Here is a 19,205-nt window from a genome sequence, read left to right as displayed (position 1 = left end):
ACAACCCAAATAGATTTAATTTTTTAAAGGTATTAAAAATCAGGTATATAACACGTGACAGCAGCAAATATAAAAATAATTCTGTAAACAGTTAAACATGTTGCTATACAGCATTCCCTTTCATCAAATTGCATGGAAAGCTTAAACACGGTTACCGACACGTCACCTGCTGGGAATGTTTGCCAACAACTTCACAGTAGCAACTAAAATATTATTGACACCAGAAACACAAAAGGAGAGTTGAAACTGAACATACACTGCTTGCATACAACAATATCATGTTATGTCAAGTTTTTGGGTTGCAAAGACTAATTCAAGATTTTGAGTGCTTCACTGCTCATCAATTCAAAGCATATTTACATTTTTGAATTAATTCAGAAACATTAATACCGTTAAGAATCAGTCCTCCACTTTCAACCATCCTTTCTTATAGTCTAAGAGCAGCTCAAGATAGTACTGCCACTCGGGCTCACTATCATATTTGACCTCGAACACCGTTTTCAGTGGGTTTGTATGTGGCTCATGGATGCGCAGCACCACTCCTCTGTACCACACTTCTGTTTTGTCATTTTCCTCATACAAATGCCGAATCCTCTTTCCCACCAGGTCAGGATATCTGTTCTCCATGGCCAGACGGGCAGACTGCACGGCGGAGCGCAGGACCCATCTTCGGCGGCGTTTTTTGGAGAGGAATGGACTGAAAGAAAACTCCCTGTCCACGCGGCGTCTTTTGTGCCGGGATGATTTGTGTTTCTTTTTTCTGTAATGGTCGCTGTCTGTGCGTCTGAACCTTGCCGGAGCTTCCAAAGAATCTATGACCTTCTGGTAGTGGACGACTCTACCCCCGTGACTCTTATTGTAAAAGACCTTCCTCAGCTTGAGGACCATGCTGGAGGGCCCATTGGACAAACCCTGAGATTCTGCTGAGCTGGATCTGCGGCTCTGAAAAGACATCAATGACGTCTCTTCATCAGTGCTATCAGAGGAGAAGTCATCAGAGGTCAAAGGTCGCCCCCAGGCAGAATTGTCAGGTTCTTCTTGGGTTTCATCTTCGATCTTTACCTCCACATGTGGTCCACTGTCATTGGAAGTCACAGGAGACACTTCCCATTCATCTCTCTCTATGGAACTGACGACGCTCCACCTCGCAGGTTCCTCTGTGAACTCATCCTCTTGTGATGATGAACTGGTCTCCTCTAAAAAGGTTCTCTTGGAAGAAATCTTTACTCTGCCTTTCTTTTTCTTTCTCTTTAGGCAAAATTGTTTTTCCAGCTTGTCCACACATGTGGTTTCCGGTGTAAGAGGTCTGGAGGACTCGAGGTAGAATTCTTCAGCACCATTCACACGACCGGCTGATTCATCTGAGCTGTCCGTGTTCTCGCTCTTGAATGTTAAGCTAGTTTCTACTCCTGTAGAAAGAAAAAAACTAGAATTTAGTATCAGCATTTGTTGACTGATAAGTGTTAAAGATGGATTACAATTAAAGACTTAGAATGGATTAATGTTGACTAAAGCAGAATAGGGATAGTTTATCTTACAAGTCAGCATTTACTCAGCCTCATGTTATTCCAAAAGAATATGCCTTTCTATCTCCAATGTATACATTAAATAAATAGAAATATTATATATTATCTTTAAATATTCTTTAAAATATATTTTTAGACTCCACAGAAGCAATGAAGTCAAACAGGTTTGGAAAGCCATGAAGGTGCGTTAATGACAATTTAAATTTCTGGGTGAACTATTCCTTTAAGGCTCATTAGCATATTTAAGGATTGCATAGAATGATCATTTATTCAGCTTAATGATCGTAATGTCTAATGAAATTAGATAACCACTCAAAAATAGAATTACTCAAACAATGCAATCATAGTTTCAATGCTAGCATAAGGCATGATTTTAAAAATATTGAATCTCTTCAGACCACTCGCCAGACCATGGCGTTAAATTTTTTGGAGCTAAACAGAAAAGAGCAGCCAGGATAATATATTTTGTGTTTCATCACAGGCTGAATAAATGATTAAATAAATGTCTTTTTTGGGGGGGTTAATTAGTACTTTGAAGTATTCAAGCATTCACACAGGACATGTTCTTACATCCCGAGTGGATTTTTGGCTACCGTCTGAATATGGAAAATGTAACAGTAAAATGTTGATTTTTTTTTTTTTAAGCGTCTAAAGATCCAGTTTCCAGTGTGAATGCAACCTTATACCCGATGATGCATCCAAATGCTTTTAGAAACTTTTGTGTGGTAACATGACAGTAGCATCAATAAAATGTTATCGAACTGGTTACTAATAATAGAAGAAATATTCCCTAACCATGCCAATAAGAACAACTGGCCATTTGATGAAACATAATAGGTGATAGAGCAATTTTCAAAAGTGTCAGAAGTTATTTAGAAAGGCTACAAGTGACAGAACACTGCCGAAAGAGCTGGAAACAAAGAAAATAAAAACAATAAGGATGTCTTAAGAAAAAAATCTGCTGCACCTTTAACTAAGTGTGAGTTAACTAAGTTGAATATTTAAGAGCCATAACTGATGACAGACAACTGTTAAAATCTGTAGGACTATAAATGGCACTGCAGGTGAGAAATGGAACGCCAGAGCATAACTCCAACTCCTTCCATCCTTCACCCGCCTTAGCCAACCTCCAAAAACACACTAACTTCCTTCCCTGAAATGTGTATCTGAAACTGATATATATCCTGTAGCATATCACTGTTCCGTGCCAGATAACATCTGATCAGAAACACACCTGCAACAAAACTGCACCAACGAGGAGCTGTGACTGCATGAGCAGCTCATAGATTTACAAAGCCCTCTCTACAACAGTCTACTATTTGAGTTTTTTGCGGACAAGGTAATAAGAATGTACCTGGGCATTTTTTGGACACCATCTGTAGCAGTGGAATCTGCAAAAAAAAAATGTGTATCAAATCAAAAAAAGTATGACAAAAGTATGATATAAAAAAACAAAACAAACGTAAAACAAACATTAAGACTACAGGTATGCAGCATGTATGGCTGATCTTAATATAAAAAGTAACTCAAATAAACATACAATTTCAAAATAATTAAAAGGCTTTTATATTAATTAATATGAAATTTATAACTTTTAGCATATATGTAGGCTAAACATTTACAGTTTTTTTGGGATCCAACAGATAACACAAAAGTTCTGCTTACATTAGAAATGTGGAACTGAAAATTAAGATTACTAAAATTATAACAAAGTTTCAGTATGCATTTTCATCCTTCTAAGCACTATGAAAGTGACTATTTGAGGGCATTTGGGGCTAAATAGCATAATGCATTTGTGCACATGGAAAATAAACAGCTTATAAAATGTCCTTCTGTCCTTGTGTGACTGCTTATTTTATTATTCTTTAAAAGAAACCAGTTACAAAAAAATGTAACCACAAGTCTGATACTTATGAAGGTTTTCTTGAAATGAATATGCCACAGTAATGTTTCAAGCAACAAAGATAAAAGTACCATCATCAACATATTACCATTCAGATCCAAAAATAAGCAATTATGTAATAAATAAATTGTATTAGGGGTGCCAAAATGTTTTATTAAGAAGGCAAAAATATTAAAATACTACTACTAGATATTAAATAATATTTCACATAATGTTTCATGTTATGGCCAACAACTGATACATGGCTGACATAACCATTCTGTACTATTTTGTCTATATTTAAACTATTTAAAAAAACTAAAATCAATTATTTTAAATGCTAGAGGAGCATTTAGCACCACAACAGTATAATTTCTGAAAAATTTATATTAATTTTGAGATTTCCTAAAGAATAGAGCCCAACTGATATGGGTTTTTGGGGGCCAATACTGATATTAGGGAGTGAAAAAAGCTGATATTGATATATCGGCTGATATTCTTTGTGTATATTAGTGCAGTACCAGTCAAAAGTTTGGACACTTTCTATTCATATGTCCAAACTTTTAAATGGTACTACATAAAGTATACAGTATATACATACACTTTTTTTTGCAATGATAACTCAAATGTAGTGCTCAAACACTAATAATTATGTGACAAAGTTATGTAATGAAGGCAGGGCATTTAACAATTTAACAATAAACTTTATTATCCTAAATGAGCCTGACATCAGTGCACTTAACAGTATAGTTCCAATAGTTTCAGTATAGTTTCAATTCAATTCCATTCAACTTTATTCTGTTGAAGTTTATTTAATTTTGGAACATTCATTCACGGATATGCGTTATTATCTTTACACACAGACGAAACTTAGTGAAGTGAGAAGTGTGACAGAATATACCTCTGTAAATAAATACAATTTAAATTCACGTCTCGTGCACTTTAATGCCCTTTGAATATAATGTGTATGTTCCATTGGAACTGGAATCATGGCAGAATATCATGTGGAGTCTACGTTGCAGAGAAAAGATGACGCTTGAATGCTGCTGTCTGAAAAAGAGAACTTCCTTACTGAACTGAAAGTGCTGGCTGGTGTCACTATCTCCCGAACGTGGTGGCAGGTCTCCACCAAATTCATGGGATCCCTTTAGCTCAAGGCGCCATACTCGCATGCCACCCTCCATGTGTCGGTTGCCCCCCCGGGATCGCCAGATTGGGAATTTAACCACCCGTAACTCCCGAACCCTGGGGGCTATCGACACAGGGCTGGTCTCATTCCAAAGGGGGCCTCAAGATGTTCTAGAGGGATCCTCGAGCTGAAGGGATCCCCTGAATTTAGTGTGGATCCACCACGCCGTTACGGAGATATGGCCGTTCTTACACTTAAGCTTAAGTGTATAATATTCTATAAACTTAAGCTTTAAAGCGTTTCATCCAGGTTGCCAGTAGCAAACAATGGAGCCCGCTCTGCTGGCCAAACTACGTAGTTACACCATTTACAAGCATTTTATCTGCGTTTTATGTTCTGTAAAAATTTTTTTTTTTATAACAGTAGCATATTGGCAGAATATAAATATCTTGTGGATGCCCAAGTTAACCTTTTCACACAGCAGTTCAACACTTATTGAGTATTATGCTAATAATAATCAATCATCCAGCACTCACCAAGGAATTTGCAGACATTGGCATGGTAGAGAAGGTTAAGGACATCAGGGTATATATCTGGCAGATGTTTAAGGGACAGAAGTCTTCTAAGTTTGGAAGAGAAGGCCTTTCTGTGGAGATGAGTCAGCTGCCTCTCCTCTGTGAGGGTGGTTGGCCTGAGCTCCACTCGATGCTCCTGCAGGACCTGGTCTATGAATGCTCCTTGAACCTGAGGAAACAGCACCTCTTTGACCACCAACATGGGAATGAACACCGCACCGGCCCTCATGACATGAGGAAAGGGACATTCGTGGCTTTCAACATACTTTTGAAGTTGGAAGACCACCTTTTTAAGAGCCACCTCCATCTCATCACCTTTCAGCCATACTTCCCTCATTTTTGAGCCCAAAAGACAAGACACCTTCTGATCTTTGCCTGATTCTCGAAGGTCCAGTCTGCATAACCAGTCCCTGAGCTCCTGACACGGGGTTTGATTAACACAGCAGTATATGAGTCTACAGAGAGACTGATGAAGCTCCATAAACTGATGACGGGCATGTTTACTGCTACTTATAATTGGCTTGGCCTCCAGTGGAGACTGAGGAACCTCGATGGGTTGGGTTACAGGAGCTTTCAGGACCTCCGGGATGACTATTTTAAAATTGGCCAATTTCAGGCAATGAGGTGGGATTTTAGTGAAGGAGAATTTAGTCAACTGAGGAGGCACTGGAGGTGTTGAGGGCAACGTAGGGACTGGAATGTTGTCCATGTTGTGTTTCACAGCAATCTCAGACTTGCATGTGGCTAAAGATTCAGACTTTTCTACTAAGAAAGGATTGCTTTCCTCTTCAGAGTCACTTTTTACTACAACATGACAAGGAAGAGAATCAGATGTACTTGTGTCTGGCTCCCCTTGCTCTTCTTTGACCTCAGAACTGTCCGCCTGATGATTCATCTCCTCTGTAGTGCTTACTTTCATTTCCGACTGACAAGCCACTTCATCTGGATCCAATTTTTCTTTTTTGATCTTTACAGTCTCTGGCATTTCAACTGGACTGTCACTGTTAGCTGGTGACATTTGGGTGTCTTGTTTCAAGCTGAGGTCACTTTCACCTGAATTTGGTTCTAGATCACAGTTTTGAATTTCTGGCTCTTGTTTAAGCAGTGTCACCTCAGGCTGTAGCTTTGAATTTTCTAGTGAAGACAACATGCCTGTAGCTTCGAAATAAACTTTATAAGGAGCCAAGCTGAAAACCTTATTAATAACTGGCATGGGTGGGGAGGACGGTGACTGAGGCTCATTATCTGACATCTCATGGGTTGAGTCAATCTTTTGCCTTTTACTGGCCATGTCCGTTTCAAGTTCCTCTCTGGGCCTTTTAGCAAATACATCTTTGTCAAGTGGATCTGAAACACAATGCCTTATCTTAAGTACATCTTCATGGGACTTTGTGGGAAATTCTTTGGAACTGCCTACAAGAAAGCCAGTCTCAGACATCTCTGAGTGTTCAAGGGTAGTGGTATTACTGAGACGTCTGTAGTGGGCCGGAAAAGGATGGAAAGCCCCAGTGGTTCCAGACTGTTTGGAAAGCTCCCAAGGGGAGTCGGGTGTTTGCACCCTTCGTATGGAGAAATCAAGTGGTCGCTCTGATTGATGCACTGAGAAAGGTGGATGTGGCCTATCATGCATGGGTGCTTGGTTACTATTAAAATGCACCCTATACGATTGATAAGTAGGATATTTTGGGATTATCGGATGGGGTGGAGTTACAACAGAGCAGGATGGTGATATCAAGTCAGCTCGAGGGGAATGGAACTGACCCATGTGATGATGTTGACCATGCTCATCTGTAATAACATTGGGATCAGTTTGGTAAGCCTCGTGGTGACTCTGAGGGTAATAGACAGTGGGACATGGAGGCATTGGTGTGTATTTAGATATGCGAGGAAGCTCCTGATATACTTTTGAAGGAACTCCATGGTGTGCCAATGTCCTTGGGTCATAAGTGTGGGGAAGACCCTTGTATATCTGGTGGGGAATTGGGGCACGTTGACAGTACTCTGGTGTGGAACCAATAAATTGATGTGCAGTGTTGTACGCATAGCTTGGTTGCATTAAAGAAAGTGACCTCCTGGGTTCATTTGATCTAATACCATGGTAACTCTCAGTCTTCCCATCTTTTATACCCTCCGGGCCATGCTCTAACTGCAAAACCCTCTGTTGCGCAAATGCCTCCTGGCCCTTTTTATGCAGGTAAGCCAGGCGGCTGAAATGAGCAGCCCATTCGTCATCATATATGCGAGGGGACATCCTTTGTGGTCCATGTTCCACACTGTAGTGCCCTGCGGTGCATCCACGCTCAGTGCAGCAGGGGCTATGACCATATACCGGTTTTGGAATAGCCAACCCAACACAGCTTTCTGCATCCGATCCTCCAGTGTGACCCTTGGAAACTGCAACTGGAGAGATGACTCCAGCCGCCCTGGGACTGTGCTGTCTGGGACTGCTAGCATAATAGACCAACCTTTGCTTGGCTGCTAACTCTTGCGGTACAGCACAGCGTCCACCCCCAGCATCCACAGGGAAGGACACTTTATCAGGTCTGTAAATGGTTGGAACTGGAACTGACCCCTCGGTGGCCGATGAGTGAATCCCCGGGCTCGGCCCATTTCTCACGCAAGTTTTTGAAGGGCCCCATGGAGAAGGAAAGTCAAGTGTGTCTTGTCCACCAAGAGCATATGGGAAATAAGCTCTGCTGATTGGCAGAGATTTGTCATGGGAATAGTGTTGTAGGCTATCAGCTTTAGGGAGCCCCGTGGGGACTACAGTTCCCATGGCACCTTCCATATTACTTTGAACTAAAGGGTCGATACAGCTCCGTCCCTGCTTCCTGCTCATCTTGGACTCCCGACTCTGGCTTGACCCAGCTAAATCAGAGCTATTCAAGAAAATAGGAACAAAACAGTTCTTGAGTGTATATGTTGAGGTTATTAGAGTTATCAATTCTGTACAATCATTTTAATAAAATATTAATACAAACAGTCACTCAGCTTCACCTTTGTGGTTTATTTATCTACTTAGAAATAACTTCCTTTCTGTGGTTGTCAAAACACAGTCCCCTGACTTTACATTTTTTCATTCTATTTCCATAAATATCATGTGACACGTTCCTTCAAACATTAGGATGAAATGTGTGAGCGGTAACCACAACAATAAAAAAAGCTGGCACTTTTCTGCCTCACAACAGGGGGTGTACCTTACTTCCTTTGCATACAAGAGCATCTTGCAATTTGGCAAAATACAGTTAATCAGGTGTGAATATGTACAAATGTTCCAACCGTCACATGCATTTTGAATTCAAGTAGGACAATACTTATTATACACACACTCACATTTGTTTTAATTTTTTTTTCCATTTAACTACTCTTACTGGACTTTTACTATTAATAATATAGTTTTGTATTTTAGTTATGCATTTTGATATACATTTGTACATATATTTTCTTTATCTTTATATTTTTATCATATAAAAAGTTATGTTAAATAAAAAACACTTATTAATTGTACATTTTTATAAAACTCAATCTATACAGCATTTTTAAGGTGTTCGCATAGAGGAGAGGTGTACTCATTCCCTCCTGTGATGTTCCCTAATGAGCAAAGAGAGCATAATGATGCTCACAGGAGGGCAACACTAGGCTTGACAGTGGCAGTGAAGGTGGATTTAAGTGGTTTATCAGTGGTGAAGACAGCCAGTCCCCAGATGAGGCGACCCAGAGGTATAAAAGTGATGAAACATCCCCCAACATCTTTCAGCATACTGTGGGTTGCGTATCAAAACCTAGTGGCCTGCCTTCCTAGTCAGCAGCATCTTGGAACACTTGGAACGAACCCAAAATGCCCAAATATGCTGCACGTGCTTATGATGCCATTGCAACACAGAATAGTCATGTCTGTTAAAAACCGAAACTTCTTAACAGTTATCAAATGTTATCAAAATTATACCTTAACAATATACTGCGTGACGCACACATAGTTATTACATGACGATATATTGAGTACAATAGTCTATTGTGTGCGCGAAGCCAGTAGCCTATGCAAATTCACTAATGCAAATCTGCGTTAAGAAAAGAGACCATTTGGAGAAATTTTTGAGTTTTTTTGGTAAACTTCCGTCAACAAACTTGAGCTAAATCTGTTTATAATACACGTCTATATACTATGGTGAAAACAAACCGAAAACAAGCCTCCTGAGCACGAGTATCGTGATTCAACATACATTTGAATAAACTATGTAAACAATGTAAAAACTATGTTTTAACACAGTACACATCTGTTACTGAATCGTGGTACTCCAACGACAAATTTTAACCCGTGCCAAATACAGTTGTCAACTTTCATCTCTGTATTATGTTGGTATTGCTTCGACAACATGCTAACGTTCTTATAATCCCTAAAACAACTTTTTTTTTCTGCGGGAATACTCACCTCACGCGCTGAGATTCCTATCCGACCGCTCCAATCCATGACGACTGAAACACCCCAAAGTATAACCCAAACAGTCTGGAAGCGGATGGGGTATTGTACCAGTGAGTAGGGAGGCATGCTTTAACGCCTCTGCTTATTTTCCGAAAGGTTATTTTACACTGCCACCAGTCGAAGTTTGTCGGTGGCAGCACGTCTAGCCAATCGGAGGGCTACAATGAAAAGAGGGCGGGGCCCCAACGTACAAGCGGCAGCAGTTAAACGAAGCGTGAGAGAGGTACGTTCATTACATGAACATGAAACATTTGAACTTAAACGAATAACGTTTTAATCCGTGTGGTATAGTATGATATAGTACATTTTATTAAGTAGAAAAGCCTGTAAAAGTATGAATGAAATCAGGAAACTGGTCTCATTTAGGCTTCAGGCCTTCTATGATTTATTGCCTGTCTGCATGTTTCACTTCAGCAACTTTACTGCACCAGTCACCAAGTAGTACAATGATTTAAGTGAAGCACCCAACTGCACACTGTTTATACAGGTTGAAAAGAGATTTGGAAGTGTGTTTGTTTGAAGATCTGCAGGAATCCCGGTTTTGTTGTTTTAACCAATGAAGTCCGTCTTGGCATCTAGACGAGATTCTTTTGAAAAAGAAGGATTTTCTTGAAAACCCATTACAAATCATTGTATATTTTAGTGCCAATCAAGCATTATGAACTGCAGTATAAATGTTAGTTTTTTTCTGTTTCATTAGATTTTGCCTTGGTTGCACCCACACTAAAGAAGCAGAGTTTTAGAGAACAGTGCCTTAATAGTTTGCTATATATATATATATATATATATATATAGTACAGACCAAAAGTTTGGACACACCTTCTCATTCAAAGAGTTTTCTTTATTTTCATGACTATGAAAATTGTAGAGTCACACTGAAGGCATCAAGGGCTATTTGACCAAGAAGGAGAGTGATGGGGTGCTGTGCCAGATGACCTGGCCTCCACAGTCAACGGACCTGAACCCAATCGAGATGGTTTAGGGGTGAGCTGGACCGCAGACAGAAGGCAAAAGGGCCAACAAGTGCTAAGCATCTCTCGGGGAACTCCTTCAAGACTGTTGGAAGACCATTTCAGGTGACTACCTTTTGAAGCTCATCAAGAGAATGCCAAGAGTGTGCAAAGCAGTAATCAAAGCAAAAGGTGGCTACTTTGAAGAACCTAGAATATGACATATTTTCAGTTGTTTCACACTTTTTTGTTATGTATATAATTCCACATGTGTTAATTCATAGTTTTGATGCCTTCAGTGTGAATCTACAATTTTCATAGTCATGAAAATAAAGAAAACTCTTTAAATGAGAAGGTGTGTCCAAACTTTTGGTCTGTACTGTATATATATATATATATATATATCATATAGATCATATGATCAGCAAAACAAATAACTGTAAAATGAGATTACATTTTCTTTGTATTCAGTGTCACTTCCGTTTTTTAACAACAAAAATGCAGAATATTATTGAATCTTTATTTATTTGAATTTAATATATATATATATATAAATATTTGAAAAATATTTGTTTTACATTATTTGAAATCCAAATCGACCATCCAGTTTTAAATAATAATTTAAATGATCTCCGATTGCTGTAGGCTATATTTCTTGCTACACTGGGAAATATTGTAAAAGTGCTGCAGATTGATTGCTGTAGTGCTGTCAAACGATTAATCGTGATTAATCGCATCCAAAATAAATGTTTTTGTTAACATTATATATGTATGTGTACTATGTTTATTATTATGTATATATAAATACACATTCAGTATATATTTAGAAAATATTTACATGTATATACATTTATATCTTTATATAATTATATTTTAGATTATATATAAATATATTTAATATATAAACATAACATATTTATCTTAAATATATACAATCACATGGGAGTTGCTTCAATGCATTTAGGGGTGTGGTCCTGGTCAAGACAATCTGCTGAACTCCAAACTGAATGTCAGAATGGGAAAGAAAGGTGATTTAAGCAATTTTGAGGGTGGCATGGTTGTTGGTGCAAGACGGTCGAGTCTGAGTATTTCACAACCTGCTCAGTTACTGGGATTTTTACGCACAGCCATTTCTATGGTTTACAAAGAACGGTGTGAAAAGGGAAAAACATCCAGTATGCGGCAGTCCTGTGGGCAAAAATGCCTTGTTGATGATAGAGGTCAGAAGGAGAATGGGCCGACTGATTCAAGCTTATAGAAGAGCAACTTTGACTTAAATAACCACTTGTTACAACCGAGGTATGCAGCAAAGCATTTGTGAAGCCACAACAACCACAACCTTGAGGCGGATGGGCTACAACAGCAGAAGACCCCATCGGATACCACTCGTCCCCACTACAAATAGGAAAAAGAGGCTACAATATGCACAAGCTCACCAAAATTGGACGGTTGAAGACTGGAAAAATGTTGTCTGGTCTGATTTCTGTTGAGACATTCAGATGGTAGAGTCAGAATTTGGCGTAAACAGAATGAGAACATGGATCCATCATGCCTTGTTACCACTGTGCAGGCTGCTGCTGGTGGTGTAATGGTGTGGGGGGGTGTTTCCTTGGCACACTTTAGGCCCCTTAGTGCCAATTGGGCATCGTTTAAATGCCAGGGCCTGCCTGAGCATTGTTTCTGACCATCTCCATCCCTTTATGACCACCATGTACCCATCCTCTGATGGCTACTTCCAGCAGGATAATGCACCATGTCACAAAGCTCGAATCATTTAAAATTGGTTTCTTGAACATGACAATGAGTTCACTGTACTAAAATGACCCTACAGTCACCAGATCTCAACCCAATAGAGCATCTTTGGGATGTGGTGGAACGGGAGCTTCGTGCCCTGGATGTGCATCCCACAAATCTCCATCAACTGAAAGATGCTATCCTATCAATATGGGCCATCATTTCTAAAGAATGCTTTCAGCACCTTGTTGAATCAATGCCACATAGAATTAAGGCAGTTCTGAAGGCGAAAGGGGGTCAAACACAGTATTAGTGTGGTGTTCCTAATAATCCTTTAGGTGAGTGTACATGCATGTGTTTGTATTTATACATAATAAATATACATTGTACACACTCGTATTATGTAAACAAAAACTTATTTTGGATGTGATTAATCGTTTGACAGCACTACTATTTAGTGATTTACAGCCACTACAGTGTAAATTACCATTGGTTTTTGACAGGAAACAGTGTACTAATTAAAAAAAATAACTTGTTACTGCTTTGAAATAGCATCTTAACAGCCATGAGCTACAAACATATCCTGTAGGCCTATATGTGGTTTGTGATGCTTGAAAAAGCCCATTTACCCATCCCTGTGTGGAAATATCACCAACTGTCAAATTTTGAGCTGACACGAAAATCTCATGATAGCAAAACCTTGCCTTGGTTGCTCAAATGAAAAAGGAAATGTACTTAGTCAAACTGGACTCCTTTGTCAAGCTTCTCCCAACCATTATGTCACACATGGATGAGTCAGTATACTTGGGATTGACATAGAAGCTCACTAACACCTCTGACCATCACGTTTTGTTGTCTCTTCTTCTTTGTGAAATGATATTGAAAACCAAGTTATACCAGAAGTAATACCTTTATTTATAACTTTATTTCAACACTTATTTTGACGATTAACACTTTTTTTAACAACAGATGCAGAAACTGAACTTGTGTGACATGAGAATTTTGGTGACAAATGTAGTGAAATGCCAAATCAGACTTTATTTGTAGAGACAACAAAGCTGTGATGCCTGCACAAACATTTAACCATCAAACTTGCAACTCATGCTTATGTACAGTTTTTGACTACAGATCTCATTACAAGTGCCTTCCTCATTTTTTCTTCTTACAGTAGCATCTCCCCAGCTGACCTTAATCAGGTTACATACATCATATTGATTTTTGCATCGTTGTACTATCATGAACACGTGTCAAATTCTGACATGGAATAGAAGAAATTGTTGAATAAAGTCAATTATTTTTGCATTCTTTGCACACAAAAAAGTATTCTCGTACCTTTGTAAAATTACGGCCGAACCACTGTTGTCACTATTTTAAAATCCATACTACATTTCTGGCCTTGAACATGGTAGTTGCAGGGTCAGAAAGCTCTCAGATTTCATCAAAAGGTATCTTCATTTGTGTTTTGAAGATGAACTAAGGTCTTACATGTTTTGGACGATATGAGTCTTGTTTCATTCCTGACAAAAATTTAATATGGTGCTACCCTGAGTAAGATCTATAATTTTTCCAGTTACACAGTTAATCTGCTAGCTTGGTTTTAATAGTGGCATTCTGCAAATCAGATCAAAAAATCATGCTTTCAACAAAATATGGAATATACTTGTATAATACCTTCATGCCATTAAAGACTAGTACATGTAAAACATGGGTAAACATTTAGTAAGTAGTGGACTTATAATGTCTTGGCCTATACACGGGCTCTACAAAGCTATACATGAGTATTAATAAAAACACACCATATTAGTAATCAATTTAATGTGTGGAATTAAAATTATAAACCCATAATTAGTATGAAGGGTTGTGTTTGTTTGTATATTCCATTCATTTTAAGGCAGCTGTTTGGTTTATGTAACGTACTTGCAAGTTCACTACGCCTTATTAGTCTAACTGGTGATGCAGATATGTTATACATTAAGTTTATTTACTCTGAGGCTTGTATGGAGTGATGACTAACCTCATGACATTATATCTGATATTAGATCTGCTCTGCCGGATTTGTGTTTGTTCAATAAACTACTGTTAGTGCAAAAGTCAATATTGAGAAAAAAAGAAAAATATATTAATGGCAGAACAAAGCAGATGATTCAACACTCTCTAACAGGTCTTTGCGTTTCATCTTAGAAGTGATCTAAAAACACATTTATACTCTTCTGAACACTGCTATCCTTCCACATTTCTGAGTAGAGGAATGCAATACTTCCTTTTTTATCTGTCCTGAGACACAGATGTGTCCAGTCATCCTGCTTATCCTGACAAAAATTTGAACAATAGATCATGTTGACCTAAAAAAATGTAGAACTAATCATGAAATACGAAACATGAAACAGGAAATCAGATATCATGATTCTCCCATGACCAGGAATGACACAACAATGCCTTAAAGAGTAATCTTCAAACTGACACAACCAAAACCTTCAAGATTCGAACACTTGTGTATCACCATAAATTAGAGAAGTCGTAACAAAGTGCAGAGGCTTACTGCTCATGTTTTCCTTCAAAAAGTTACTGAGTTGCAAGCAGCCCCTTCACCCCCTGTTAAGACTCATAACAGTGCTGATAGGTAGTCCAAACACTGCAGACGGCAATGATAATACCGTTTCATTGTTTACACTGAAGGGTTCTCGCTTATCTGGAAGTTGGTGCATAGAGAAAAAATGAGAGGTTTATGTTCCTCTACAGTCAAACGGATTGGAGTATAAAATGTAATAGTCATTCTTAGTAAAAATGCACAAAAACTGCCTTTGCTAAAGGTAAGTGTGTTTGGGCCCTATTTTAACGATCTAAACGCAAAGTGTAAAGCGCACGGCGCAGGTCGTGTCCAAATCCACTTTTGCTATTTTAACGGAGACTTAGGTTTTAACGACGGAAAAACGGTTGGCGCGCCCGGGCGTGTGGTCTAAACGGGTTGTCCCTATTCTCTTAATGAGTAATGGGTGTTTCTGGGCGTAACGTGCAGTAAACCAATCAGAGTCTCATCTTCCATTCCCTTTAAGAGCCAGTTGCGCTCGTGCCATGACGGATTTGCTATTTACACGGCGAAATTTGGCAAGCGCAAAGACAGAACGCGTCTCGGAGATGAAACGGAGCTGCTCGTGTGCGAGCAAATAGATAGCCTAATTCTGATAAATGCGATGACTATCCACTATGACATGTAGGCATATATATATATATATATATATATATATATATATATATATATATATATATATATATATATATATATATATAAAAATTAAACAACGTGGCTAATTAATAAAAGTGGCGCTGGACGGGAAAATGCCAACAGCACCAGACTGAAACTTGTTCAATTAGCCACGTTGTTTAATAATATATATATATATATATATATATATATATATATATATATATATATATATATATATATATATATGCTTAAAAATATAACATATGCTTAAAAATATGTTACACTCTCAGAAATAAAGGTACAATAGCTGTTTCTGGAGTGGAAAGGTACTCTTTAGGTACAAATATGTAACTTTGAGGTACTAATAGCTTATAGGGGTATACCTTACAGGGGTAAATAAGGTACAAAGGTTTACCTTCTGAAAGGGCACTGCCCCAGTGACAGCTTTTGTACATTTTTTTTTTCTAAGCGTATAGCCTTAATTTTTAATTTTGGAAAGTTACAATTGAATACAGTACAATATAACAACGATTCTCTCTTAAAGGGACAGATCACCCCAAAATGAAACTTCTGTCATCGTTTAGTTAAACTCATGTATTTACAAACATGTATGACATTTTCTTCTGTGTAACACAATAAGATACTGAAAAATGAAAGGCGATGAGGTCCTAAGCAGTTTTGACTCATTGTAAGGATAACTCTTATACAAAATGTTTTATGAATAATTATCTAATTAATTGCTTATAGGTTTATGCACTTCCAATCCATATGTAAGAGATCTGCTGGAAAAACTTGATTCTCATCATGCTTCAGAAAGATTCCAGCTATTTAAAAACAGACATTTAAAAATAAGAATAAGTGTATAAAATGTCACATATTCAGTGATTGTGATTGAAGGAACAAAGGTCAAGAGCTTTGCTGTCAATATGTGTGCTAGTATCAAAGATATTTTATCATCTTGTATAATAAATGGTTAAGGACAAACATGCATGGCCAATAACTTCTGCATCACTTCCTCTAATTATAGAAACCCTTATGAAATGATGTATTTAGTATCTGACCAAGATAAGCAAAAGTAAATATTGCTCGGAAGGACAAAGTTGCTTTAATTCATCACTTCACACACATAAATAAGGTAAATCAGTTATCCATTTACTTAAACAATCGCACACAACCATTTACTAAAGAGCAGACACTTCAACAATAACAGATGAGTATAAATGATTTACACACCCACTTCAAATTTAAAGGGATAGTTAATTTGGAAAATAGATATTAACATTGACTACCATGTATTGTTTCAAACTTGTATGACTCCATTTTTTTTCTGTGGAACACAAAAGAATATACTTTGATTAAAGATTTATGTTTTGTTCGTATAATAGCTAAAAAAAGTAGTAGTTTTACGCTGTAGTTTCTCTAGTTTTACACTATAATATGAGAAAGGGCTAATCTACAGGATTATTCAAATCTGATTTTTTTTTCCAAGGAAACACTGCATTTCAGGTTTGACGCAACACAGATGGCAGAGATAAAGGATTCCAGCTGTCTGTTGTTTATTGAAGCCTGTTGTCTTGCTTGAGTTAATGGCTGGCCATAATTGGTATAGGAGGCCAGAACTAGGTCATTTATTATCTGAATATATATTGTATGTTTATATCATAATAGCTGGAGTATGTATGATTCATATCTGGAGGGAATCAGATTCATGCACACAAAATATTTTTCATCACTACTATGAAGTAGGTGTATTTTTTTATTTACATTATTATTTAAAAAAAAAACATGTTGAGAAAAAAAGTCAAGAAGTCCCAGATGCCAAAATTAGACTTTAACTTTTAAGACAACAAAGACAAGATGCCTGTAAAATAAAGTAAGAAAGACTGATTGAGAGTCACACACATTTAATCGAGTAAATAGTGGACTTACAATATTATATAAGAAGAATACCCCATAAACGATACAGTAGATCTGTCAACTGTGTCTAATCTTTTGCCTTCCGAAACCCCGTCTATAGCCTAGACAAGTTGATTTCTTCTGTAAGACCCCCTGTTCCCCAAGGGATGGCCTTTCCTCAGAAGTAGAGTCTCTACAGGATTTCCTACAATGCCTTGTGCTTCCAGTTTCCATGGTGTTATGCATTAATGCTGATCAACAGATGGCACCAGGAGTTCTTTATATAAAAGCCTATAAGTGAAGATGAAATCAATCCTGCTAGATTATCCAAGTCAGTTCCCAGCTAACAAAAATATGTTCTGAGAATGTTTTGTCAAAAATGTTATTTCTGAATGTCCACAACATCATTTTTCTCCATTATATACAAACATTATGGGAAAGTTGCATTTTATCGTTTTAAATGATCTCATTTAAAAATTTGAAAAACATCAGACAAATGTCTAACTACATCACTGATTAAAGACCAGATAAGTTTGGAATGAACATTATTTCTAACATTGAAGACAACATTATCGGAAAAACAGCTTTAGCCAAATTTCTGAGAATATTTTCTATTAGCTAGGTTTTCTCACACCTATACTATGAAGTTTTGTGTTCTCATTGTTTTAAAGTATTTTGATTGTATTTTCAAGTATTTAGTTTGCCATTTCATTTAAACAGTCCAAACAGTTCAGGAAGGGAACAATATTCAGAGAGAGAACAAAGGTTGTGTAATAACTATGGTAGATAAAGGAAAAAGGAAGCCAAAGCATGAGTGCTTCCAGTTAATGTGATGGTTGTGACAAATTAAACCAGTTCTGGTGAGGGGGGTGGGGTGAGATGAGTTTTGTTTTTTAATTCTCAAAAAAGCATGCACAATAACCCTGATGTTCTTCATGTGACCCTTGTATGAGGTTGTAATGTTTGATGCCTCAATCATATTTTTATTTCACTGAAATATAAGCTGGAATATGTTTTGCAGTTAAGAAATATCTTGGAAATTACCATCCCTAGATAAGGAAGAAAACAACAAAAAATAGCGATAGTTAGGAGATAGCAAAGTTCAATGGTTGCTTCTCTCTAAGCACATCTTAAAGGAATAGCTCACCCCAAAATGAAAATATGCTGAAAATGTACTTACCCTCAAGCCATCTAAGAAATTAATGGGTTTGTTTCTTCTTCATATTTGGAGAAATTGAACATTAAATCACCACGCTCACCGATAGATTATCTGAAACAAACTTATATAACTTATCTTCTGTGGCTTGAGGAAGTGAATTTAAATTTTTGGGTAAACAATAGTTAGTTTCTTTATATAGTAATACAGTTTTAACATCAAGTTATGAATAAATTCACATGAGTAAAGTGTGTTGAGTTAATTGAATGCATTATAAATGGTACACTTATAAATAACATGAACCTAGTTAAAAATGGTTACTTTTTAGTTTACGATACCTAACACATAAACCCTAAAATGTTTCCTGCTGTTGGTTCACAGCTGTACCTTTTTAGCAGCAGCAGTCGTGCTAGTTTGCATGTGTTTACTTTAACCGTGTGATATGTTTAGTATGAGTGATGAAACCGTGCCAGCTCAGGAGCTACAGTCAGGAGCCATGAGTTCACGCAGCTGTAGAGTTACATCAGCCATGTCTGTATTACCTTTCAGCTACCTGGGGAAGAAGCACCAAGGGCCTGTCAGCATCCCCAAAGGACTACAAGCAGGAAATGTGACAAGTGTTTACTCAACCTTTGTGACACCTCCAACATCAAGCAATCTGTTGGGGTACAC

General features: G+C 37.7%; 1 protein-coding gene across 1 annotated transcript; it reads right to left on the bottom strand.

Moving 5' to 3' along the window:
• Positions 1–1,233: 1,233 nt before the first annotated feature.
• Positions 1,234–9,724, bottom strand: LOC132101532 (uncharacterized). The gene is made up of 4 exons (XM_059506567.1): positions 9,542–9,724; positions 5,074–7,991; positions 2,881–2,917; positions 1,234–1,409 (listed from the first exon to the last, which is right to left on the bottom strand). Exons 2-4 carry the CDS (start codon positions 7,949–7,951, stop codon positions 1,397–1,399), a joined length of 2,928 nt encoding a protein of 975 aa, XP_059362550.1. The 5' UTR covers positions 7,952–7,991; positions 9,542–9,724; the 3' UTR covers positions 1,234–1,396.
• Positions 9,725–19,205: the final 9,481 nt, after the last annotated feature.

The sequence above is a fragment of the Carassius carassius genome, chromosome 23 (assembly GCF_963082965.1).
Source record: "Carassius carassius chromosome 23, fCarCar2.1, whole genome shotgun sequence".
Taxonomy (NCBI): domain Eukaryota; kingdom Metazoa; phylum Chordata; class Actinopteri; order Cypriniformes; family Cyprinidae; genus Carassius; species Carassius carassius.
The sequence above is the reverse complement of the archived record's forward strand: the minus strand, read 5'-3'. Positions and strand labels throughout refer to the sequence as shown.